The sequence below is a fragment of the Talaromyces amestolkiae genome, assembly GCF_001896365.1.
Source record: "Talaromyces amestolkiae strain CIB chromosome Unknown scaffold11.1, whole genome shotgun sequence".
NCBI classification, from domain to species: Eukaryota; Fungi; Ascomycota; class Eurotiomycetes; order Eurotiales; family Trichocomaceae; genus Talaromyces; species Talaromyces amestolkiae.
This window is the reverse complement of record NW_024468047.1, coordinates 353,188-373,184: the sequence shown is the minus strand read 5'-3', so window position 1 is coordinate 373,184 and position 19,997 is coordinate 353,188. Positions and strand designations below refer to the sequence as shown.

The 19,997-nt window shown below is 46.7% G+C and overlaps 6 protein-coding genes across 6 annotated transcripts; 4 read left to right on the top strand and 2 right to left on the bottom strand.

Annotated features, from left to right (window-relative positions):
- Positions 1–1,338: 1,338 nt before the first annotated feature.
- BHQ10_006091 (uncharacterized protein) lies at positions 1,339–2,112 on the bottom strand (the record flags this gene model as incomplete). Its single annotated transcript, XM_040878639.1, has 1 exon — positions 1,339–2,112. The coding sequence occupies one exon, from the start codon at positions 2,110–2,112 to the stop codon at positions 1,339–1,341; it is 774 nt and encodes a 257-aa protein (XP_040734595.1).
- A 401-nt stretch (positions 2,113–2,513) lies between these two features.
- BHQ10_006090 (uncharacterized protein) lies at positions 2,514–5,288 on the bottom strand (the record flags this gene model as incomplete). Its single annotated transcript, XM_040878638.1, has 1 exon — positions 2,514–5,288. One exon carries the CDS (start codon positions 5,286–5,288, stop codon positions 2,514–2,516), a length of 2,775 nt encoding a protein of 924 aa, XP_040734594.1.
- Positions 5,289–5,821: 533 nt separating this feature from the next.
- BHQ10_006089 (uncharacterized protein) lies at positions 5,822–7,567 on the top strand (the record flags this gene model as incomplete). The annotated part of the gene is made up of 5 exons (XM_040878636.1): positions 5,822–5,894; positions 5,950–6,030; positions 6,085–6,195; positions 6,268–6,487; positions 6,634–7,567. The coding sequence occupies 5 exons, from the start codon at positions 5,822–5,824 to the stop codon at positions 7,565–7,567; spliced, it is 1,419 nt and encodes a 472-aa protein (XP_040734593.1).
- A 3,840-nt stretch (positions 7,568–11,407) lies between these two features.
- BHQ10_006088 (uncharacterized protein) lies at positions 11,408–12,679 on the top strand (the record flags this gene model as incomplete). The annotated part of the gene is made up of 1 exon (XM_040878635.1): positions 11,408–12,679. The coding sequence occupies one exon, from the start codon at positions 11,408–11,410 to the stop codon at positions 12,677–12,679; it is 1,272 nt and encodes a 423-aa protein (XP_040734592.1).
- Positions 12,680–13,858: 1,179 nt separating this feature from the next.
- On the top strand, positions 13,859–15,776 carry BHQ10_006087 (uncharacterized protein; the record flags this gene model as incomplete). The annotated part of the gene is made up of 5 exons (XM_040878634.1): positions 13,859–14,107; positions 14,160–14,257; positions 14,318–14,665; positions 14,727–14,867; positions 14,927–15,776. 5 exons carry the CDS (start codon positions 13,859–13,861, stop codon positions 15,774–15,776), a joined length of 1,686 nt encoding a protein of 561 aa, XP_040734591.1.
- Positions 15,777–18,128: 2,352 nt separating this feature from the next.
- Positions 18,129–19,993, top strand: BHQ10_006086 (uncharacterized protein; the record flags this gene model as incomplete). The annotated part of the gene is made up of 5 exons (XM_040878633.1): positions 18,129–18,310; positions 18,365–18,399; positions 18,470–19,225; positions 19,306–19,430; positions 19,487–19,993. The coding sequence occupies 5 exons, from the start codon at positions 18,129–18,131 to the stop codon at positions 19,991–19,993; spliced, it is 1,605 nt and encodes a 534-aa protein (XP_040734590.1).
- Between the last annotated feature and the right edge of the window lie 4 nt (positions 19,994–19,997).

The window sequence follows — 19,997 nt, the reverse complement described above, 5'->3', positions numbered from 1 at the left end:
CTACCGACGATCCGGCATACCATATACGAAGTCTGGAAGAGTCACTAAATTGATATGCATGAGGAAATATAAAATACTGTAAGATTCCTCAATAAGCAAGAGTACCTTCACTTCGAATTCCAACATTCCCTTCATAAACGGAAGATGTCAACCATCATGAACCGGATCGCCATGCGAATACCTCACAGAATGTCAGGCAATTATTCCATTAAATCACGATGGATAACTACTAGGGCCCCGAATAGACTGAGCAGTTACCCTACTTCAATCCGTCCATCAGATTCAGAAATACAAAACGCTCACCTGTCTCCTCAGCATCTGGAGATTGCTATCCGAAGCCTGCATCAAGATGGTCTAGTTGTCGTTGAGAATGTGGTACCACATGATGTCCTTGATCATCTGAATGAGAAAATGATACAGGATGCATATACACTTCAGGCAAGAAAAACGGATAGCCCGTACAATTACAACCCAGGAAATATCCAACAGGATGCGCCTCCAATGAAAAAGTATTTTGACTCGAAGATATTCATGAGTGAGTCGTCCCAAAAATCACTAGTGGGACTCAACTTGCTAACTATTCAGATCCAATAGCGACACAAATAACATCAACAGCTCTCGGTCCCCGTCCCAAATGGACTTTTTGCTCCGGCAACACTGCAATGCCACCAACATTAGAACACCCACCAGCCTCCCAACCAGTGCATTCAGACGCGGATTTTGCGCACCCAAATCACCCATTTGCGTACGTAATCAATGTACCTCTGATCACAATGACACCCGAAAACGGATCAACGGAGGTCTGGCTAGGAACTCACACAGAATCCGGCTTACATATCCAAGAAGGTCTACACGGGGAGCGAGCAAGTGGGCGTATCAAATCCGGAGTACTCGAAAGGCGTCGCGCAACCAGACCACCATGTCAACCCGTTGTACCAAAGGGGTCTATCGTAGTGAGAGACTTGAGACTTTGGCATGCCGGTATTGGTAACCGCACTGATCAGGTGCGAGTTATGTTGGCTATGAGTATGTATCTACCCTAGCTTTGGAAAAACGTGAGAAAAATACTGATTTGTTCAAGTACATTTTGCGCCTTGGTATCGAAATCAAATGAAGCTAGAGTTGGCGGATGATTTACAATCTGTAATTGATAAACGAACGGATCTTGAAGTTCCGGTGAATTGGGTAAGTGACTCGGAAGCTATGGAGCGTTATCTGAACCGAGGTTTTGGCAACGCATACGATTTCAGTCAGACTCCTTGAAGATAGTTGAAGAATTGGAAAATATACAACTCGTAATGAGAATTGAAGCAAACCCGGAAAACAAATAGATGATATCTAATTGTCATATTTGACTAAATCATAAGAGCCCCCCTTTTTCAACGCATTCTGATAAGCAGGCCTTTCATGAACCCTCTTCACCCAACTGGCCAATTTCGGATACTTGTCCTTATCCAAAAACTGCCTCTGATCTGCCGTGTCCATCGGAAACGACAGCGTAATATCCGCCAGCCCGATCTTGGCGCCCGAAAACCATGGCTTTTCATCTGACAGAGCATGTTCCATAAGGTCAAAATGAGGATCAAGGCCCTGTTTGAGAATCTTTGCGATCGGATTGAAGATTGCAGACATCAATGGACGGACTAGCCAGGGTGACATGGTCGGAATGATTTCAAAGTAGATGACACTATTTACCACTCCAGTGAAGGAGGAATTGGCAAATTCGAGGAAATAGCTGTCGCGCTCTTTGTCATCTCCTGCATCGGGGACCCATTCTCCATTCGAGTACTTTTCTGATAGTAGCTGTAGAATCAGACGAGATTCCGTTACGATTGTTTTTGTTTCATTGTTATTATCGTCGTGTAAAAACGGTAAAGGGCGGAATAGATTGACACCCGGGATTTCGATCACGGGTGACTTCCCCAGAGGAAATACTTTTTTCAATTCTTCTGGTGCTCTGCCTTTTACACGCTTGTAATTTCTCAGGTTGTACTGTAATCCGCCTGAGAGGGATAGCTCTTCAAGAGCCCAGAGCACCCGCAGAGACGAAGAGGAGCTCAAATGATGTAATGTTGGTGGAGGTAGTTTCTGTGTTGCGCTAATATCAGCCATTTTCTGTGAATATTTCTTCTTCGGATTAATAGAAATAAGTCCAAGTTGGTGGAATCAAGGGAGAAAACATGAATGAAATCGAATGTCAACAAACAGGAAGCTTAAAGTGGGTCCAGCGCAATCACGTTACCACAGCAGCCCTAACCCCTGTTCAATATCACCATCTAGTGAGATCCCCCTCATATGATTTCCACGTCGAGATTCGGCTGGTTTTCTGTCTCTATATATCCAGGATGATAGTATGGTTTGGGGATTGAAAGCTTTTTACGTGCATGGGACATTAAAAGTCATCCGAAGGGGAGATACATGTAGTGAATCAACCATATTTTATCTAATAGCGTCTACATATCTAATGGATGTACATAAACATTATTCGTCTAGGTCTCCTTGCCAAGCTATGATCACGCAATATTGTCCGGTTCAGGTCGTCGCATAATTGGGATCAGCGTCTTCGGAGGCCATTCACTGGAATAGTCCCTCCACTTGAAAGGAACTGAAAAGTTGTGATGTCCAGACCCTACCCATTGTCCTTCGTCTTCTTGAGAGATCGTATGCTTCATCAACTTCTCTGTATTAGGCAATATAACCAGCGCACGAGTATTTGGCGGAATCAACAGCGCCATGTCGAAAATATCTGCTTCGCTCTCGATCGACCACCGACATTCTAAACGTCCGTATGGAGTGTCGTATTTAGCCTCCGCCGAGTCGATTGTACCACCCGGGATGGGCGCTACTTTGACCTGCTTCCAGCCTGCAGAAAGAGGGCTCACACCAGCTACAGTAGAGTGTAGCCAGTTAATGACAGATCCCAGGGCGTAGTGGTTGAAGCTAGTCATTTCTCCCGGATTAATAGACCCATCGGGAAGCATGCTATCCCAACGCTCCCACACCGTCGTCGCACCCATGGTGATGGGGTACATCCACGACGGGCGATTCTTCTCCTGCAACATCCGGTAAGCGATCTGAGGGTACCCGCTCTTAGTAAGAGCATGTGTAATAATTGGCGTGCCAGCAAACCCAGTAGCAACGCGGAACTTCGCTTGTCGTACGAGTTGGACGAGACGTGATGCTGCAGCCTTGGCTTGTTCAGATGTTGAGTGGAGATCATAAATAATGGCAAGGCTGAGAGCAGTTTGCGTATCCCCGACCAGCAACCCTGAAGGCGCGATATACTTAGCCTGGAATTTCGCTTTAAGTCGGTCATAGTCCGCCTTGAATCGTATAGCATCTTGTTCCTGATCTAGGACCTTGCTGATCTCTGACATGACAAATGTTATATGCACTAAGTAGGCGTCTGCAACGAGTGTGCCGCTTGTACGTGCATCACCTGGTTCTACAGGTGGCGCTGCTGGATCTAACCAATCTCCTAACTGCCAAAGATCAGGGTCCCAAAGTCCGTCAGAGCCGCGTCGGATTCCCCGGTCGATCCAGGCGAGCATACTTTCATGCTGTCGACCAAGCATGTCACGGTCGCCATAGGAGAGATATAGGGCCCAAGGCGTCAGAATTACTACATCATCCCACACAGCTTGCGGCGTATGAGGCCACAGCTCCTCACTGATTACATTTGGGACCACAAACGGAGGCACACAGCCGTCTTTCTCCTTTAACTGCTCAGCCGCAACATCTTGTAACCAACCACCTAGCATCCCTGCGGTATTGTAGAGAAAGTTCGCTGATGGGCAGAACACCTGAATGTCTCCAGTCCAACCGAGTCGTTCGTCCCTTTGAGGGCAGTCAGTCGGGATCGACAGAAAATTCCCGCGCATACTCCACCAAGCATTGTCATGGAGCTTATTGATCATGGGGTGAGAGCAAGAAAACCATCCGCTGCGAGTCATATCGGTGTGCATCACGAGTGCTGTGATGTTTACGAGCAGTGATCCATCCCGTTCTTCGTCCCAGCCGTTCACCTGGACGTATCGAAACCCGTGAAACGTATACTGAGGCGACCAATCAACAATCTCAGTACCGTTCAGAATGATTTCGTCGGTACACTTGGCGTGTCGCAGTGGTCGAATACCGAGCTCACCATTCTCTAGCACCTCCGCATGTATGAAAGACACTCGAGAGCCAGAGAGTTGCTTTAGAGATCTCACGCGAAGCCGACCAACTAGGTTCTGTCCGAAATCGAGAACTGTTGCCCCGGATGGCGTCTTTTGCACTGAAATCGGGGTAATTTCCTCGGTGACACGAACAGGTGGAGCATCAGGCGCTACCAATGTCGCTGTTGGAAAGTCAATTTCTTGTACGGAATTCCAGCTCGAATTGTCGACATAGGGGTCAAGGCTGCGGCAGTTCCAAGACGCATCCTCTTCGCGGGCATCGTAAATTTCGCCGTCGTAGAGTTCACTGCGCACAATTGCACTTGGAGTACAAGTCCACGTGCTGTCAGTACACAAAGTGAACTGATCTCCTCCATGTCCGACATGAATTTCAAGTTGGGCCAACGCAGCTAGTCGATCTCCGTAAAGCTGTCTTCGCCCCCCACGAAAGCCGAGGCGTGTAGCGTACCAGCCTTCCGCCACCTCTACGGCAAGGATATTAGAACCTTCAGCATTTAGGAGCGATGCAACATCGAATACTTGGTAGTTCAAACGATGGCGGTAACTGGTCCATCCTGGGGCGAGGCACTGGTCCCCCACCAGATGACCGTTAACAAAGGCGCGGTATACACCTAAGCTTGTTATATAAAGGCGGGCCTTTTCAACGGTGCTCGTCGCAGAAAGTCTAAAATCCTTTCTAAATCGAAGCGGTCGCAATGGGCCATCGGGCTGTGGTTCACTAGAACTCGCGATAGGACGGGCAACCCAGTCACTGCGGTCGAGTAATCCACATTCAATGGTCCGCCATGGCGACCAAGCGGTAGGCTCAGCCTTGTCATCAGCGGCACTGCAACCGTATGCCCGAACCCGAATCTGTGCACTTTCCCTGGACTGTAGAGGAGTACTTGGCCAAGGTACTAGCACCGATTCAGTGCTGGTCACATGATAGGTTTCATCCTGCGATTCAGAACGAACAATGTGCACTTCGTAGGCCGTCTGTTTCCAGTTGCAAGGGCTACTGTCGGCGATTGTGAGGAATCGCCATGATAGGCGTGGAGCAGCCGTTCCAATGCCAAACCCAGTCGAATGTTGTTCGACTGAGGGGATTTCAATCGACAGTTGGCTGCTCATGGCCGCGGATTTTCAATTTTTCAATTTTTTGTCTTTCCTTCAGCCATCGGCTGTTCGCCAGCTCAAACATATTTATGGCTACACCCTCGCGAATCATTCCCACGAAATACCGAGCAGATGGAAAGCCGGATATGCGCTAGGACGTGGAGTAACTCCCCGCAACATGATCCAAGCGGAGAATGACCTTGCGGCGATTTCGAGCGCTGATTCGTCAGTCGCCGCCTTTTGGATAAAAGTCTCTTCAAAATGTGGGGATAGGGAGAACGCAGCCGATGAAATCTCAAGTCTATTGTGAGGTGAATTAAAGATTGAAGTTTATGAATATCTCCATGGGGTGATATGCTTCGCACTGCCTTCAGATTACTGAAGTGTCCCCAAAGTAGCTTTCGGCTGCCGGGTTGCTCGGGGTTTCGATAACCGGATCACAGGCTGTTGCAACTGGGCTATAAATATAGATCAAGAGAACCAGAAAACAGCCTATTTGAAATCTGCAGAAGCATCAGTCAAAAATCTGCGTTTCATTATTTTACAATATGGCCAACTTCTATGTCGTCACAATCGCCCTCGTTGTGGCACTTGGGGGCTTCGTGTACGGGGTGGATTCAGGTCTGACTTGTCAGTCTTAACAGAAAGATTGTTGCAGCTGACAGAAGCACTATAGGAATCATTGCAACCACTCTAAGCCATGATACATTCAAGCATTACATGCTGGGTCCAGCTGGGGTGAATGCCGCTTTGACTGGTTGGTGCCTTGATTAATTCCTTTTTTTCCAACTCCACCTCTGACACTCGAAAGGTGCTATCGTCTCTCTGTATAATGTTGGGCAGGCAATAGGTACTTTTGCTGCAGGGTACTCAGCCAACAGATTTAGTAGACGGTGGACCATATGTGCCAGTGCTGTAATTGGTATGTTCACTCCTAATCCCAATCGGATCACTCGTTGGGAAGTAAGAGGAACCGAATTAACATTTCTTCCAGCCATTATCGGCGCCATCTTACAGACCGCAGCTGTCAATCCGGGCATGATGATCGCAGGCCGCTTTTTCGCAGGCATGGGTTGCGGTATCATCCTCACCGTCGTACCGATCTACATCGCCGAGGTCTCGCCTCCCCAACAACGCGGAATGATCGTGGGTTTGCAGGGGTTTATGATTGCTATTGGATTCTTTGTGGCCAATTGGATTGGCTATGGAGGTGCGTATGCAAAGGGAGCTGCTCAATGGAGGATACCCCTTGGCATGCAAATCCCAGGGTCATTGGCATTGGCAATGGGATGTTGCTTTATCCCGTATAGTCCGAGATGGCGTAGGTATTCCACGACCTGTACTCACACATCATGCTAAGGAAGACCGAAGTGATTCAGCAGGAACGATACGAGGAAGCCCGAGCTGTCTTAACTTCTATTCACGGAACCGATCATGACGACGACGTCGCTGGACAAGAACTGGCCCACATTCGAGCACAAATCCATGTTGAGGCCACTCAGGTCACCAATTTCAGGCTCGCAGTCACCAGTCTGCTCTCTCCCCGATACCTTCACCGCACCTTGATGGCCTGTTTCATCCTAATCATGGGCCAGTTCAGCGGCTCGTCCGTCATCCAGAACTATCAGAGCAGCTTTTATGCAGCTGTGGGGTTCACTGGCAAGACTTCACTTCTGATCAGCGGAATCTACGGCATCATGGGTGTGCTAGGTCAGGTAATCTACCTATTTATCGCTGCTGATAAATGGCCCCGAACTCGCACGCTGTGGGTTGGATCTATCTTTCTCTCGGTTATGGTTGCCATCTGCATGGCGCTATCTGCCTCATACGGCAGCGCGAGCAATACCAACATTAGTGGTGCCCGTGCCGCAATTGCCATGATCTTTTTGTACTCCGGAGGCTATGCTGTCTTCTTCAACGCTACCATCTGGGTTGTGCCTTCCGAACTATTTCCCTTCTTCCTGCGCTCAACAGGCATGGGTCTAGCCGTATTTACCAAGGCAGTAGCGGCCATTGTCCTGTCTCAGATAACACCAACTGCGTTGCAAAATGTCGGTTGGCGATATTATTCGCTGTTCATTGCTACCAACTTTGTGGCTGCATTTGTGTATTTCTTCTTGCTTCCAGAAACTGGAGGTAAGTCTCTGGAAGAGATTGCGGAGTTGTTTGGAGATGCCCTAGCAGCGGAGCCGTCTGATAAAATCGAGGCTGAAGAAAAAGCTGTTCCTTACAACGAGCAAGCCGACTTAGAGTCAAAAACTTTCGGAACCGCTCATTTAGAGAAGACCGTCTAGACTGAAGTCGAGTAAGATCTCAATCGCGTCGCCTCTGCCGCTCCAGCCTTGCTTATCACCGTTGGGAGGCAACGATGGGAAACTAAAGTAGCTTTTTTAAATTGTAGTAGTACAATCAAGACACTTCTTCTACGCCGTAATTATCATCCAGAAGCCAGCTAAGAGCGCTGTCAACGATTGCCTCGCCGCTCATTCCTTGATCCTCTAGAAGTCGAGACAACTCATTGTACTCCGTTCTTTCTGCGAAATTGTTTTTCGTCCCAACAGGCCCGGGGCCAGTGGCACTTAGACTTTTGTAATTGGAGTTATCCGCAGCCATGATTTCGTCCGCGGGCTCGATCATATATAGAGAAGGTGTGGCCAATTCAAAAGAGGGGTGTTGGGCACCAGTCAGTTGCCTCTCTGAAAGAGCTGAAGAATGCTCGGTGAGGAAACGGGCCATCCAATTATCGAGAACAAACGGGTCTGACATGGAATCCCTGCAGGAATTCTGGAAGGTTCGCAAATGAGTGATCTGTGAATTTCTAACGTCAGCAGTGTACAACCGATGGTTAACGAAGGTTTTTACAAAGAAGATGCATACATGATGATCGACCACGGGCCAGTAAGACTTGAGGCTCATGAGATATTGGAAATTGAAAACCAAGCGTTGCCGTGCCAAACCTGGTTCAGGTTGATCATCACTAGTCAGCAGAGTGTGAAGGTGAACGCTGGAACTGACAACTGCTATATGTCCGTAAATGAAGTAGTCCATTTCGCAGTGGGGTATGGTTTTCGAATACTGTAAAATATCTGAGACAAAAGCAGCGCTCTCCTTACACTTTGCCGCCCTATCTCGAACATTCCACTGCGCGAGTCGCGTGTCCAAAAAAGGGAAAAGGAGCATTTGGCGAAAGTGGTAATAACCAATGTGCATAGATAAATATGTCTGTCCCAACCTTTTCCTCACCAAGAGCATGAAGTTGTCGTAGGTATAGACGAGACTGGGAGGCAGATCCTTTGCCCACTGATCAAGGCTGTGTTCCAGCACAGCGGCTTCCGTGCAATATCTATCGAAGGAAACCTCATCCTTACTTAGACGTCGCAATAAAATATTGATTTTCGTAAATATATTCAATGTTCGCGCCATTTGAGCCCACATGTCACATCGGGACGAAGGCGAGGCTGGAGTTTCAGACAGAAGTTCGGGGTTGAGTGAATTGAAATCTGCATCGTCAATCTTCGGAAGGGGTGCCAGACCATGAAAGGGGTAAGTGGGCTCAGTCGCCATATCTGAAGCCGACCAGTGACTGGCAATATGAATGGAAAGCCATGTCCGGCGGAGTTCTTCTCGAAGGACCACAGTTGCGGTGCTTCCGGGAGACAAGAGGTCGGCATGTAAACGGGCCAAACCAACATAGACATGCTTCCCACGGATACTCCCCTCGCCACTGAAATAGTATCCGACCAAGATAAACCCTTGTACGGTTTCCAAGCTTGGAGAGACCATGCACTCGTGACAACGACGGATTGCCTCTGTCGCATAGGGCTTTCCTCGGGAACATGGAGGGATATTCCTGAATATTCGATTGGTGGAGAATCTACCAGTGCGCAATCGACGATTAGCAAGAAGGGAACATGGTCCGAAAACTCAGGATCAATTACCGAGCAGCGAGGGCACACATCGCATATACATGAACCATGGACGCGCTACCGTCCTTGAGGCGTTGCATAAAGCTTGGTTCATGAAAAATGGTATGAGCGATATTATGGATATAATGGAAGTACAAGGGAACCAGCTCGAGAAATAGCTCTTGCGAGTCGAGAACACCAAGGCCATGCTCTTTGCTTTGTCGTTCACCACGCGTCACATTCTCTGGAACAGCCGTGCTTACACTCTGCCGCTCAGGACCCTGCCTTAGACTACATGATATAGACAGTGATTGGCAAAGTCGACAACTGTCCGAATTGGAAGCTGGGATACAGCGCCGTTTCCGGGAGCTGATACACCGGTAAGTGTTCATTAGTTATGATGTCGACATGATTAAGATAGAACGAATCTCACCGGCATGTTGCGCACGCTCCAGCTCGTGGTCTCTTATATAGATCGCTTTTCATGGGCCCCATCGGTTGCTACATGTAATCGATTGCCTGTATAGACCTGAAAAGCACCAATAATCCTAGAGCATGATGGCAATCTAAGAAGCAAATTGGCAGGCTCAATGACTGTTGGCGACCTGACCGGGACGACCTAGTCTTTGAGCAACCCTGAGTCGGTTTACTGAGCTTGGCTTATGAAAAGTCCAAGTGTATTTATCTCAAGAAATGCAAGTCGATAAACTATGTTGCTCTTTTCCGTTGTCTGCAGTGCCCACGGGTTCAGAGTTGCTCGGAAGCTTCTGAACCCAGAGAAGACCGCCGTTGATTATCCGATTGTATGAATAACCCTTGATAATGCTAAAATAAAGACTGTTTCGATATGGTGTAACGGTAACATCGCCGTCTCTCATTAGAAAGACACGATCACGGCAGCTCGGGGTTCGATTCCCCGTGTCGGAGCTTATGTTTTTGCTTCTTCTATATACATATACACATACATACGACTTAGATAATTATGGTCCCGAATAAAAGCACAATTCTTTGTACAATGTTACTTCCTAGATCTATCCTTGTTGCTCTAACATCATGACCGGCAAATTGTCTGTCCTGTGAGAACTGTCGAGTTCTGAAAATACGCTGTGTCCCCAACCCGACGAACCTGGTGGTCAGTGTCACCGGTGTTCCACCACCGATAGACAGCGCATCTTTGTGCTACCTGTGAAAAGACGTCCTCGTATGCTATTCGCATACGAAATGATTTTCTTAGGGCAAGAATTGGCAGAGATGCGCTCCTTGTTAATAACCCTTGGAGTTAAGCAAAGTACAACCACGAATGAACAAAGAACAGATTTAAATGTTTAGTAGAGTATTCAATCTCGTTGGGGCCAAGATGATGCAAATGGATTCGATAACTTCACAAAAGCCGATTGTTGTTGAAACGCTGTAGATGTTTTCAAGGACTGCTTATACTTAGCTATCATTCACCCATCTAACGTCACTCTCGAGAATCTGCCCGTCCTAGTGAGTATTCTTAGCTTATTCCACATAGATTCACTACGATTTTGAGCTTACCCGATATTTCTACATCAGCCTATATTTCACGAAAGGTGGTTTCTGCAATTGAGGGCATCGGTTACCTTCCAGATTTCAACCAGACGGGCATTGTTCAACATTCTGCTTACAATGGAACCCTCATCATTGGAGTAGAGGTGAATTCTAGGTAGGCAAACTCTTCCTCGACTAGTAGCAGCTAAATTTAAATGCTCCATAATGTTTTTTTCAATTTTTAAAGACTAACCCCTTGATATAGACTTGGCTCTTGGGGTTTCATGTACAGCTAAGAGATATAGGATTCTCTGAATATAACCTAGGCTCTCATGATATATGCTTGTTTCCAGCTTAGATCTAAGATAATATTGTACCTTTTGGTGGCGATTCTTCATAAGTTATTATTTAAGGCTAGAGTACTAATATATAGTTTATAAAGTTTTTGCTACTTATGTGTGGTGAATTAAGAATAGTAACGGGTTTTATTTTAGACGCCGCCGTCAAAATCCGTAAAGGACGGGTTTTGAGCAAAATCACCATAATCTAAGACGGGGTTTGGAAACATCGTAACCCGTGACGGGAAAAAGATGTATGGGCAGATCAGGACATTTTTCTTTATAAGGGTCAACACATCCTTCTCCTTTATCACATAAATGCATCTTCTTTTATCACCATCAGCCATCATTTCGAACAAAGACACTGAGAAAAGAAAGAATGGTCTTCAAAATACTCATAAGTGGCGCTGGCATTGCTGGCCCTTCCCTCGCTTACTTTCTGTCGCTCGCCAAAGCCGGCCACCAAATAACTATTATCGAACGTTTTCCCGCTATTCGCAAAACAGGTGCTCAAGTCGATCTCCGCGCGCAAGGAATCGAAGTCGTTAAACGCAGTGGGCTCCTGGATGCCATCTGCTCCAAGCTCGTCCCCGAGGAAGGTGTTTCATTTGTTAACTCGAAGGGAGTCGTACAAGGGTCAATTCTAGCGAATAAATCTGGACAGGGCGCGCAGAGCTTGACGTCTGAGTACGAGATCATGAGGGGGGACCTAGTGGATATATTGTATGATGCTACGAGAAGATTGGATGGAGTAAAGTACATCTTCGGAAAGGAGATTGAGAGCTTTACAGAAGAAGATGATGCTATAGAAGGGAAAGGGAAGGTGGCCGTGGTCTTTTCAGACGGATCAATGGAAACATTTGACCTCCTCGTCGACGCAGGGGGGCAAGGGTCTAGGATCCGAAGGTCCATCCTACCTCCTAATGCAACAGACCCATATCGACGAGTCGGATTACACGTTGCATATTTTTTCGTTCCAAGAATCGCAAGTGATGATAATCTGCGAAGAGTCTACAACTGTTCTGGCGGCCGGATGATCTTCAGAAGAAGCCATAATGCCACAGAGACACAGGTTTATTTCTTCTTACGAAACGATGACCCTAGGTTATCCAGCATCTCTAAAGCAGATATTGAGACACAGAAAGCATTTTGGGCGGATCGCTTCCGCGATGCCGGATGGGAAACGGCCAGGTTTCTTGAAGGGCTAAAGACGACTGAAGATTTCTACTGTCACGAAGTTGTCCAAGTTAAAATGGATGCATGGTCGTCGAATGGCGGCCGCTTTGTGTTGCTGGGTGATGCGGCATATTGCCCGTGTCCATTAACAGGGATGGGCACGACGGGTGCCTTTGTAGGTGCGTACGTTCTTGCTGGGGAGATTCTTCGGCATCCGAATGATGCAAGGATGGCGCTCAGAAATTATGAGAAAACACTTAGACCGTTTGTGGACGTGATTCAAGAGCTGAATACCACAGCGTTAAGGTTGGCGATGCCGGAGTCACAGTGGGGGGTCAATGTGCTTCATTTCTTGATAAGGTGGTTGTGTTGGTTGAAAGTTCCAGATATTGCCGCAAGGCTGTCAAGAACAGAGAAGGGTGGGTGGAAGGTGCCGGAGTATGAGGACTTGAGGGGGTTTTCTTCCCAACACTAGATTAGAGAAATCATACTGTGTACTTGGGATAAAAAAAGATGATTTTCATATCTAGTAAAGGACGGTAACATTCCGAAGTATTCTTTCAGCGGATGAAGATTTCGTACATTTAAATCAGTTTAAAACCAATTAATATTTTAGTGGGTTTTTGTTTCACTTTCTCTCAAACTAGCTATATCTGTTTTCACGCAGGTAACATCTTCTACTAGGATATCGGCGATGTGTCTAATTATAGGTGATTCTAACTACATGTTCAAGAGCCTTAGCCTGTCAACATCTACATAGCCCAAATATATATTAACAGACTTAGAGAATTACGTCTTCACTTTAATAAGACTCTATACACGAAGCCTGATACATACTGTGCCGAGGGTATTAACTATCTCATGGATATGATGATTGCTTCAAAGAACCAGAATTGAACGAGTGTCGAGGGCTGTGGTGGAGGTCATAATATAAAGAACGGCGAGACTGGAGATGTCTACTATTTCTAAAGTGAAAGGGACGGAGACGAACGAAGAGGCCTTCTGCTCATCATCCTCTTACTTCCAGACTACATGTAGGGAGAATCTGGCATACATAGAGTGATCGGAAGAAAAGATAGTGAACAAATTCAACTAGGTTAGATAGGAGGACCAGTGTGAATGATCCAAAATCATCATGAGAATTATAAAACTATCTAGTTCTGTTTGATGTAAATGTAGTAGAACAAATATACTGAAGAAGGAAAGGGCAAAAAAGTAAAAAGGTAAACTCCGACACGGGGAATCGAACCCCGAGCTGCCCTGTGAAAGAGGGCGATGTTACCGTTACACCATATCGGATGTCGGATGATAAATCAGTGTTTATTTTGCACTATATAACCAATTGCAATATTAACGCCACTTACTGAATCTGATATACATCGAATAGTAAGGTTGAATTGAAGTTCTTACAGAAATCTTAAGTATTTCTTGTCGATTTTTAATTGTAAGCTCGTTCGCGAGTTGACCCACTGTACTCTTCAACTGAGGGGGTGTCAGAGCCTGAAAAGGTAAGTTAGGTAAAGCGAGCTCTGAGTCAGCCGGGCATCATCATGTCTTAGAAAACCCCCTCACTCCAAGAAGATTCAATCCTCCCATTGACCATTCTGCAAGCCTTTTCGCTATTTCTCAGTTAGAAGCTGATACAGAGAGCAAAATGTCGCAGGTTCAGACACTTGCCCTCGAAACTCAACGGCCAGTAGTCGTCTGCCAGAGTGAAGAGGATACAACTATCTCACCGCCACTAGAGCTTCACCAGAATCAGGAAACAACAGATACCTCTATTGAACATACACAAGGACCGAGTCCCTCACAGCATGTCTTTGAGGCAGCAACGGTGGTTCCAGTCAACCAGGCTCGTAAATTTTCCATTATCACATTGCTTGTCATGGCAAATGTTGTTCAGGTAAGATCCTAGTTCTTTATAAAAGCAGATATGATCCTGATAACGACAATAGATGACCGTAAACTTTGCTGGAATCGCCGGCGGAAGTACTATCATTAATGCGATGGGCGCAAAAGCGGCCTATGGCTCATGGATAGCCGCCAGCTACGCGTTAGTCATTCTCATACCTATGCACACTACTTTGATAAGGACTAATCTCGCATGAAACAGACTGACTCAGGGGACATTTGTTCTCCCGAGCGGTCGACTGGGCGACGTCTACGGTTACAGATTGCTGGTGCTGGTCGGCGGCGCATGGCTTTCAGCCTGCACGCTGGCTTGTGGCTTCTGTACTAACATCTTTGCCTTTCTCACCCTGAGAGCATTGTCAGGCCTAGGCGGAGCCTTTATTATGCCGAATGCAGTAGCGATGATTTCCAGTACCATTCCTCCAGGCCGAGTACGCAATCTCAGTTTGGGCATTTTCGGGGCCTCGGCGCCTATAGGAGGATATCTCGGGGCGCTGTTCGTTGGTGCTTTCCTGGAGAAGACAGAATATAAGTGGTTTTTTGTTTTTATGTAAGCTTTATCAAGCTTTCAAGCATTGTAAGAGCTCGAGAAATCTGACACACTGTCGTAGAGCTGGCATGGGTATCGCTGTCATTCTTGCTCTTGGAATTTTGAGTCCGTCGGAGAAGCCCGTCGACCGAGGTGGAAAGATTGATTATATTGGATCAGCACTAGGGACGGGTTCATTGATCATCTTCAACTTCGTTTGGAAGTAAGTTAGATCAAAAAAAGGATACAGGCACAAACACGGTCTAACGATTTTGCTTCTAGTCAAGCGCCCAGCGTTGGCTGGTCGACCCCTTATGTGATCGCTCTCCTATTTTTGTCTCTAGCCCTGTTTGGAGCTTTTATCATCTGGGAAAAGAAGTTTACATCTTTTCCAATGCTGCCTCTCGACATATTTAAGGCTCCGTCACTTGCTATTCTCCTCATAGTCGTCCTTTTTAATTACATGGCCGTGGGCACTTTGATTTGGTACCAAAATCTTTGGTTGCAAACCGTCTGGCACTGGTCTCCTTTGAAATTTGCTGTTGGCTGGACCCCATTCGTTATCTGCGCTGTAGGTGCTACCTATCTTGCAGCCTGGATGATCCCTCGTGTTGCAGCACAATGGATTCTTGCAATCGGTACGGTTACGATACTGGTGTCGAATGCGCTCATGTCAACCGTGCCGCTACACCAATCTTACTGGCCTCAGGTTTTTCCATCCGTGGTGCTCTTCTCGTTCTGTCCGGATCTGGTATACACAGCCGGACAGATCATTGCCAGCAACTCTGTTCGCCGAAACCAGCAGGGTATCGCCGGCTCGATTATTGGGACGCTCAATCTATATGGAAACAGTTTGGGGTTGGGATTTGCCTCTACGATTGAGGTTCAGATTGCGCAGCGGTCTGGCAGCAAGGTTATGGGTTATAGGGCGGCACTTTATTTTGGTGTTGCGATCAGTGCAGTCGCTCTCGTGCTGGACATACTTTTTGTTAGAAGGGTAAAAGATGATCATGAGGGCTGGCGCGAGGAGGACCGCGAGCTGACAGAACTTTTTGAGTTGACACAACATGCTGAAAGTACTGGTGTTCATCTGCGCAATGCAGTTGACTCAACCCTACACAATAGCGTTTGAAGATCCATGTGTTCGTCAACCCAGCTAGACAGCTAGCCCAACTTAGCAATAGTGGTTCATCTCTCATGGTTCTACTCTGACTATTGCTAGGTAGAGCTGAGGTGATGTTATCAGAAGCTTTATTATTGACTACTATCAGGTCAACACGGTTCATCTATATGAAGGCGAGTAGTATGGGGATAACGGTGAGTTGGACTGGCAAGTAAATAATGGTTCATACTTTTTCATATGAAGCGGGTATCAGAAATGGCGCTTAAAGATAGATCAGATTGAATATGCATATATCCCACGATAACGTTTAGAGTTAAAATCAGTCGGTCCACTTATTATATTCTCATTCATTTTTCAATGTTGAACTTTGTACTCGAGAAGACGGAAAATTGAATTCGCTGTTCAATGTTGAACATTGAATGTATACATATATATATATATAAGCCCCCCTACAGGCCTGCCCTCGTCATTAATTGATTAGTCCTAGGCTTAGTAATTGTAGAAATCTACTTGAAATCTGGGGTATACCTTAATAGATGTTCCATATCAGTTGAGTCGGGGCTGCGTGGTTGACCACATGTATTAATACTGCTGACATCAGCAAGGATCCATGCATACATATATACACCAGGAAAAACAATAATGAAGCATGCTACCACGCTGCTCAGATACTCTACCTGGTTCAATCGATATAGGTACCCACAAATCTAAATTCATTTTTCGTCCTCTCTAGCAAAGACATGCTTCCAACTCTAATCATTCAAGAAGTGAATCGGAAGCTCTACCTTCATGTCCCGTTTCGACTTGGAGCAAAGAAAAAACAGAAAACTGATTGCCAACAACCCGGCACCGGACTGAATAGGCCACCCAGTCCACACTGAAAACAAATCTAAATAAATTTAATAGACGCAGAAATGTTGTGTCAACGTTAGGGTTCATAAAAATTGGAAACAAATTATTCTGGCATCTAGAAAATTTCATGCATATATTGTCAAAATTGTCAACCAATGATATGTCCGATATGGTGTAACGGTAACATCGCCCTCTTTCACAGGGCAGCTCGGGGTTCGATTCCCCGTGTCGGAGTCGGATTTTTTGCTCCTATCTTTTTGTTTCTATCTTGACACTTGCGTTTATTCACATATGCGCTTGTTCACGGCTGTATGAGAACGGATGTACGAGATATAACTCTGCCAATAGGGTTGTACACTCTTGCAGGACTCAACTTTGTCAATTACTCGACGGGCTTTTTTCACTTCGGTTCAAGGTCTTCTACCTACCTAGAAATCAGCGCTTGCGATAGCAATAATTTAGAGGTTCGATGTTTGCTGTGAACCAAACAAGGACTTCACACCTAGTAAGCCAGAGCGTGCGTAGAAATAAGATCCCCCCTGAGGGGTTCTATCAAGAAGTCCTGGTTGAGACATCGAAAGTTAGGTAAAGCTAGGTACATACGCTCGACGGACAAGTAAACCAGGCCCTCTCTCGGCAAGCCGTCTTGCAGGAACCAGACCAGTGAAACAGCCGGGATCTTAGGCTGTGAAAGACAGCTCCTCTGCATGGGCGTGCCCAAGGGTTCTAGCGCCTTTAGGCGTCTCTCCGGGCTTGGTGAGCGCCGCCAGAAACCAAAAATGAACAAAAAAGTAAGCTCCGACACGGGGAATCGAACCCCGAGCTGCCCTGTGAAAGAGGGCGATGTTACCGTTACACCATATCGGATCGTGTACATTGCGCCTCCAATTTTGTTCAATATAGAGCTCTGAGCTTGGTGGGAGTAAAAAACTATAAGCCGACACGGGGAATCGAACCCCGAGCTGCCGTGATCGTGTCTTTCTAATGAGAGACGGCGATGTTACCGTTACACCATATCGGATTGTTGTCGAGAGAGTAATTATATTGTAAATATATACCTACTCTATTCCTCCACGAGAGACTTGAATCAAAGAAACTTTTTCATCTCAATTAGCTGCGGAACGCGCCGATCAACCCTCTTTTCCAGCGTTGTGATTGGCACCATGTTCGCAATATCAGATTAATCCTCAAGCCACTAATTAACCAAGTCAAGGCCTGAATCCCCGTGCTTTTGCCCCCCAGTTCCATTCAAGTTAGCGCAAGGACGCACGTTGCAATCTGAGCCAATCTCGCAGTTATCTACATAGTAGACCTGCGAGCTAGTCTCGATGCATGCTCAATTTCTACTCGAATAGGAAGCCACTTGCGGAGATTATCGCCCCTCTTCGATAACAATACTTCGCAGCGAAAATATGGATTTCTTATCTTTTACTTTTCTTTCTTGGAATCTTTTGATTTCTTCCTCTCTTACATGCATCGTGACCGTATCAAATCAAAAGTATACTCACAATGTCGACAATTGACATTGAAGAAGGCACCAAAAGCCCCGCCAATAATCCTGATGTCAAAGATGTGAACGTTTCGCAAACACTAGATGCAGAAGACAAGCCTGAAGAAGGCTCAATTGTTGCACCGGATCAATTCGATGCGCGGTATGAGACCAGCAGGAAAGAGATTTGGTCTTATTATGCGTTCGTCCCCTCTCCTTCAGACATTGATATGAAGTGACTAAATGGGAGAAATAGGTATTACATTGGAAATAATGGATTGACGTTATTCAGTACGTCCCCAATTCCCCCACCCCCCCAAATCTTTCGTTATCAAGATTAGGTACTAACAGAGAATCACAGACTTCGCACCAACAGCCTTCCAAAACCTCCTCTCCCAAGCCGCCGACTCCAACTCTCAGCTTTTTTTTGCCGGTAAACTGCGCTCCATTAACAGCATCGTCCTACTCTGCAACGGCATTTCCTTTGCCATCCAAATTGTCGTATTTTTAGTAATCGGCAGCTTCGCTGACTTCGGCACCTGGCGACCTAACATCCTAATCGGACTATCGCTCGTAGCCTGGGCCATCGGATTCGGATGGTTGGGTGTCCACGAGGCCGGACAATGGGAGGCAGCAACGGGGCTCTACATCGTTGGACTGATTGCGTATCAAACGACCCTAACTTTCTGGACAGCTGCATTTCCCGGTCTCGCACGTAATACAGCAGAAATGAAACGCGCTGCTGATGAATTGGTCTCTGGCGGTATAACGCGCGACGAATACGATTTCGCAGATACCATGAAACGTAGCCAACTCTCCAACATCGCCTTTTATGTCCAGTCTATCGGCGAGATTTTTATTTTGGCAATCATTGTGGGGATTATGTTTGGTCTCGACGTAAACGCGAGTGAGGCAAACAATAATTGGGGGTTGAGTGTATTGATCGCGTTTGCGTCGGGGGTGTGGCTCCTGTTGGCGATTCCGTGGTTTGTGTACGAGAAGAGGAGACCGGGGCAAGACCCGGCACCACGGAACATTTTTATGGCGGGATTGTGGCAGTTGTATCATGCCGGAAGGCAGATTTTGAGGTTGAGGCAGAGTTTGATTTATCTCATTGGTAACCCCTTCCCTTTCCTTTTTTTTTTTCTTTCATTCGGTTTTGGGTGTGTGAATGCAGGCTAACGAAGATACATGTAGGATACTTCCTCCTCGGTGACTCGCTGAATACAACCGTCACCGTCATCGGCACCCTCCAGAACAGCATCGTAGCCTACAACACCCTGCAACTAACCTACCTCCTCATCGTCGGTATCGCCGCTCAGGTACTCCCTTCCTATTATCCCCTCCCCAAAAATACCCAGCGCTAACTTGTGACTAGGCCGCCGGCATCTACGCCTTCTGGTTCATCCAACGCCACCTACACCTCTCCACAAAAACCATGTTCAACATCATCGCAATCGGCATAATCCTGCTCGACGGCTGGGGCATGATCGGAATTTGGACCACCCGTTTCGGCTTCCACAACGAATGGGAAGTATGGCTCTACCAAGCCTATTATGGGCTGTTTGTCTGCCCCTGGTACTCGTACAGTCAAATCATGATCTCCGAAGTGACTCCGCGCGGCAAAGAATTTCTTTTCTTCTCGCTGTTTAGTATTATTGGAAAGACCAGCAGTTTCATTGGGCCGATTGTGTCGAGCGCGATTATTGATGCGACTCCCAGCGGGAATGAGTCGACGCCGTTCTATTTTCTGTTTGCATTGAGTGTGGTTAGTTTTGGGGTGTTAGCCGTGTTTGTGGATTTGAAGAAGAGTCGGAAGGAGCAGGAGGACTTTTTGATTGATGAGGAGAGGAGGAGGGGTGCTTCTATTCCTCCTGTTGTTTAGATGG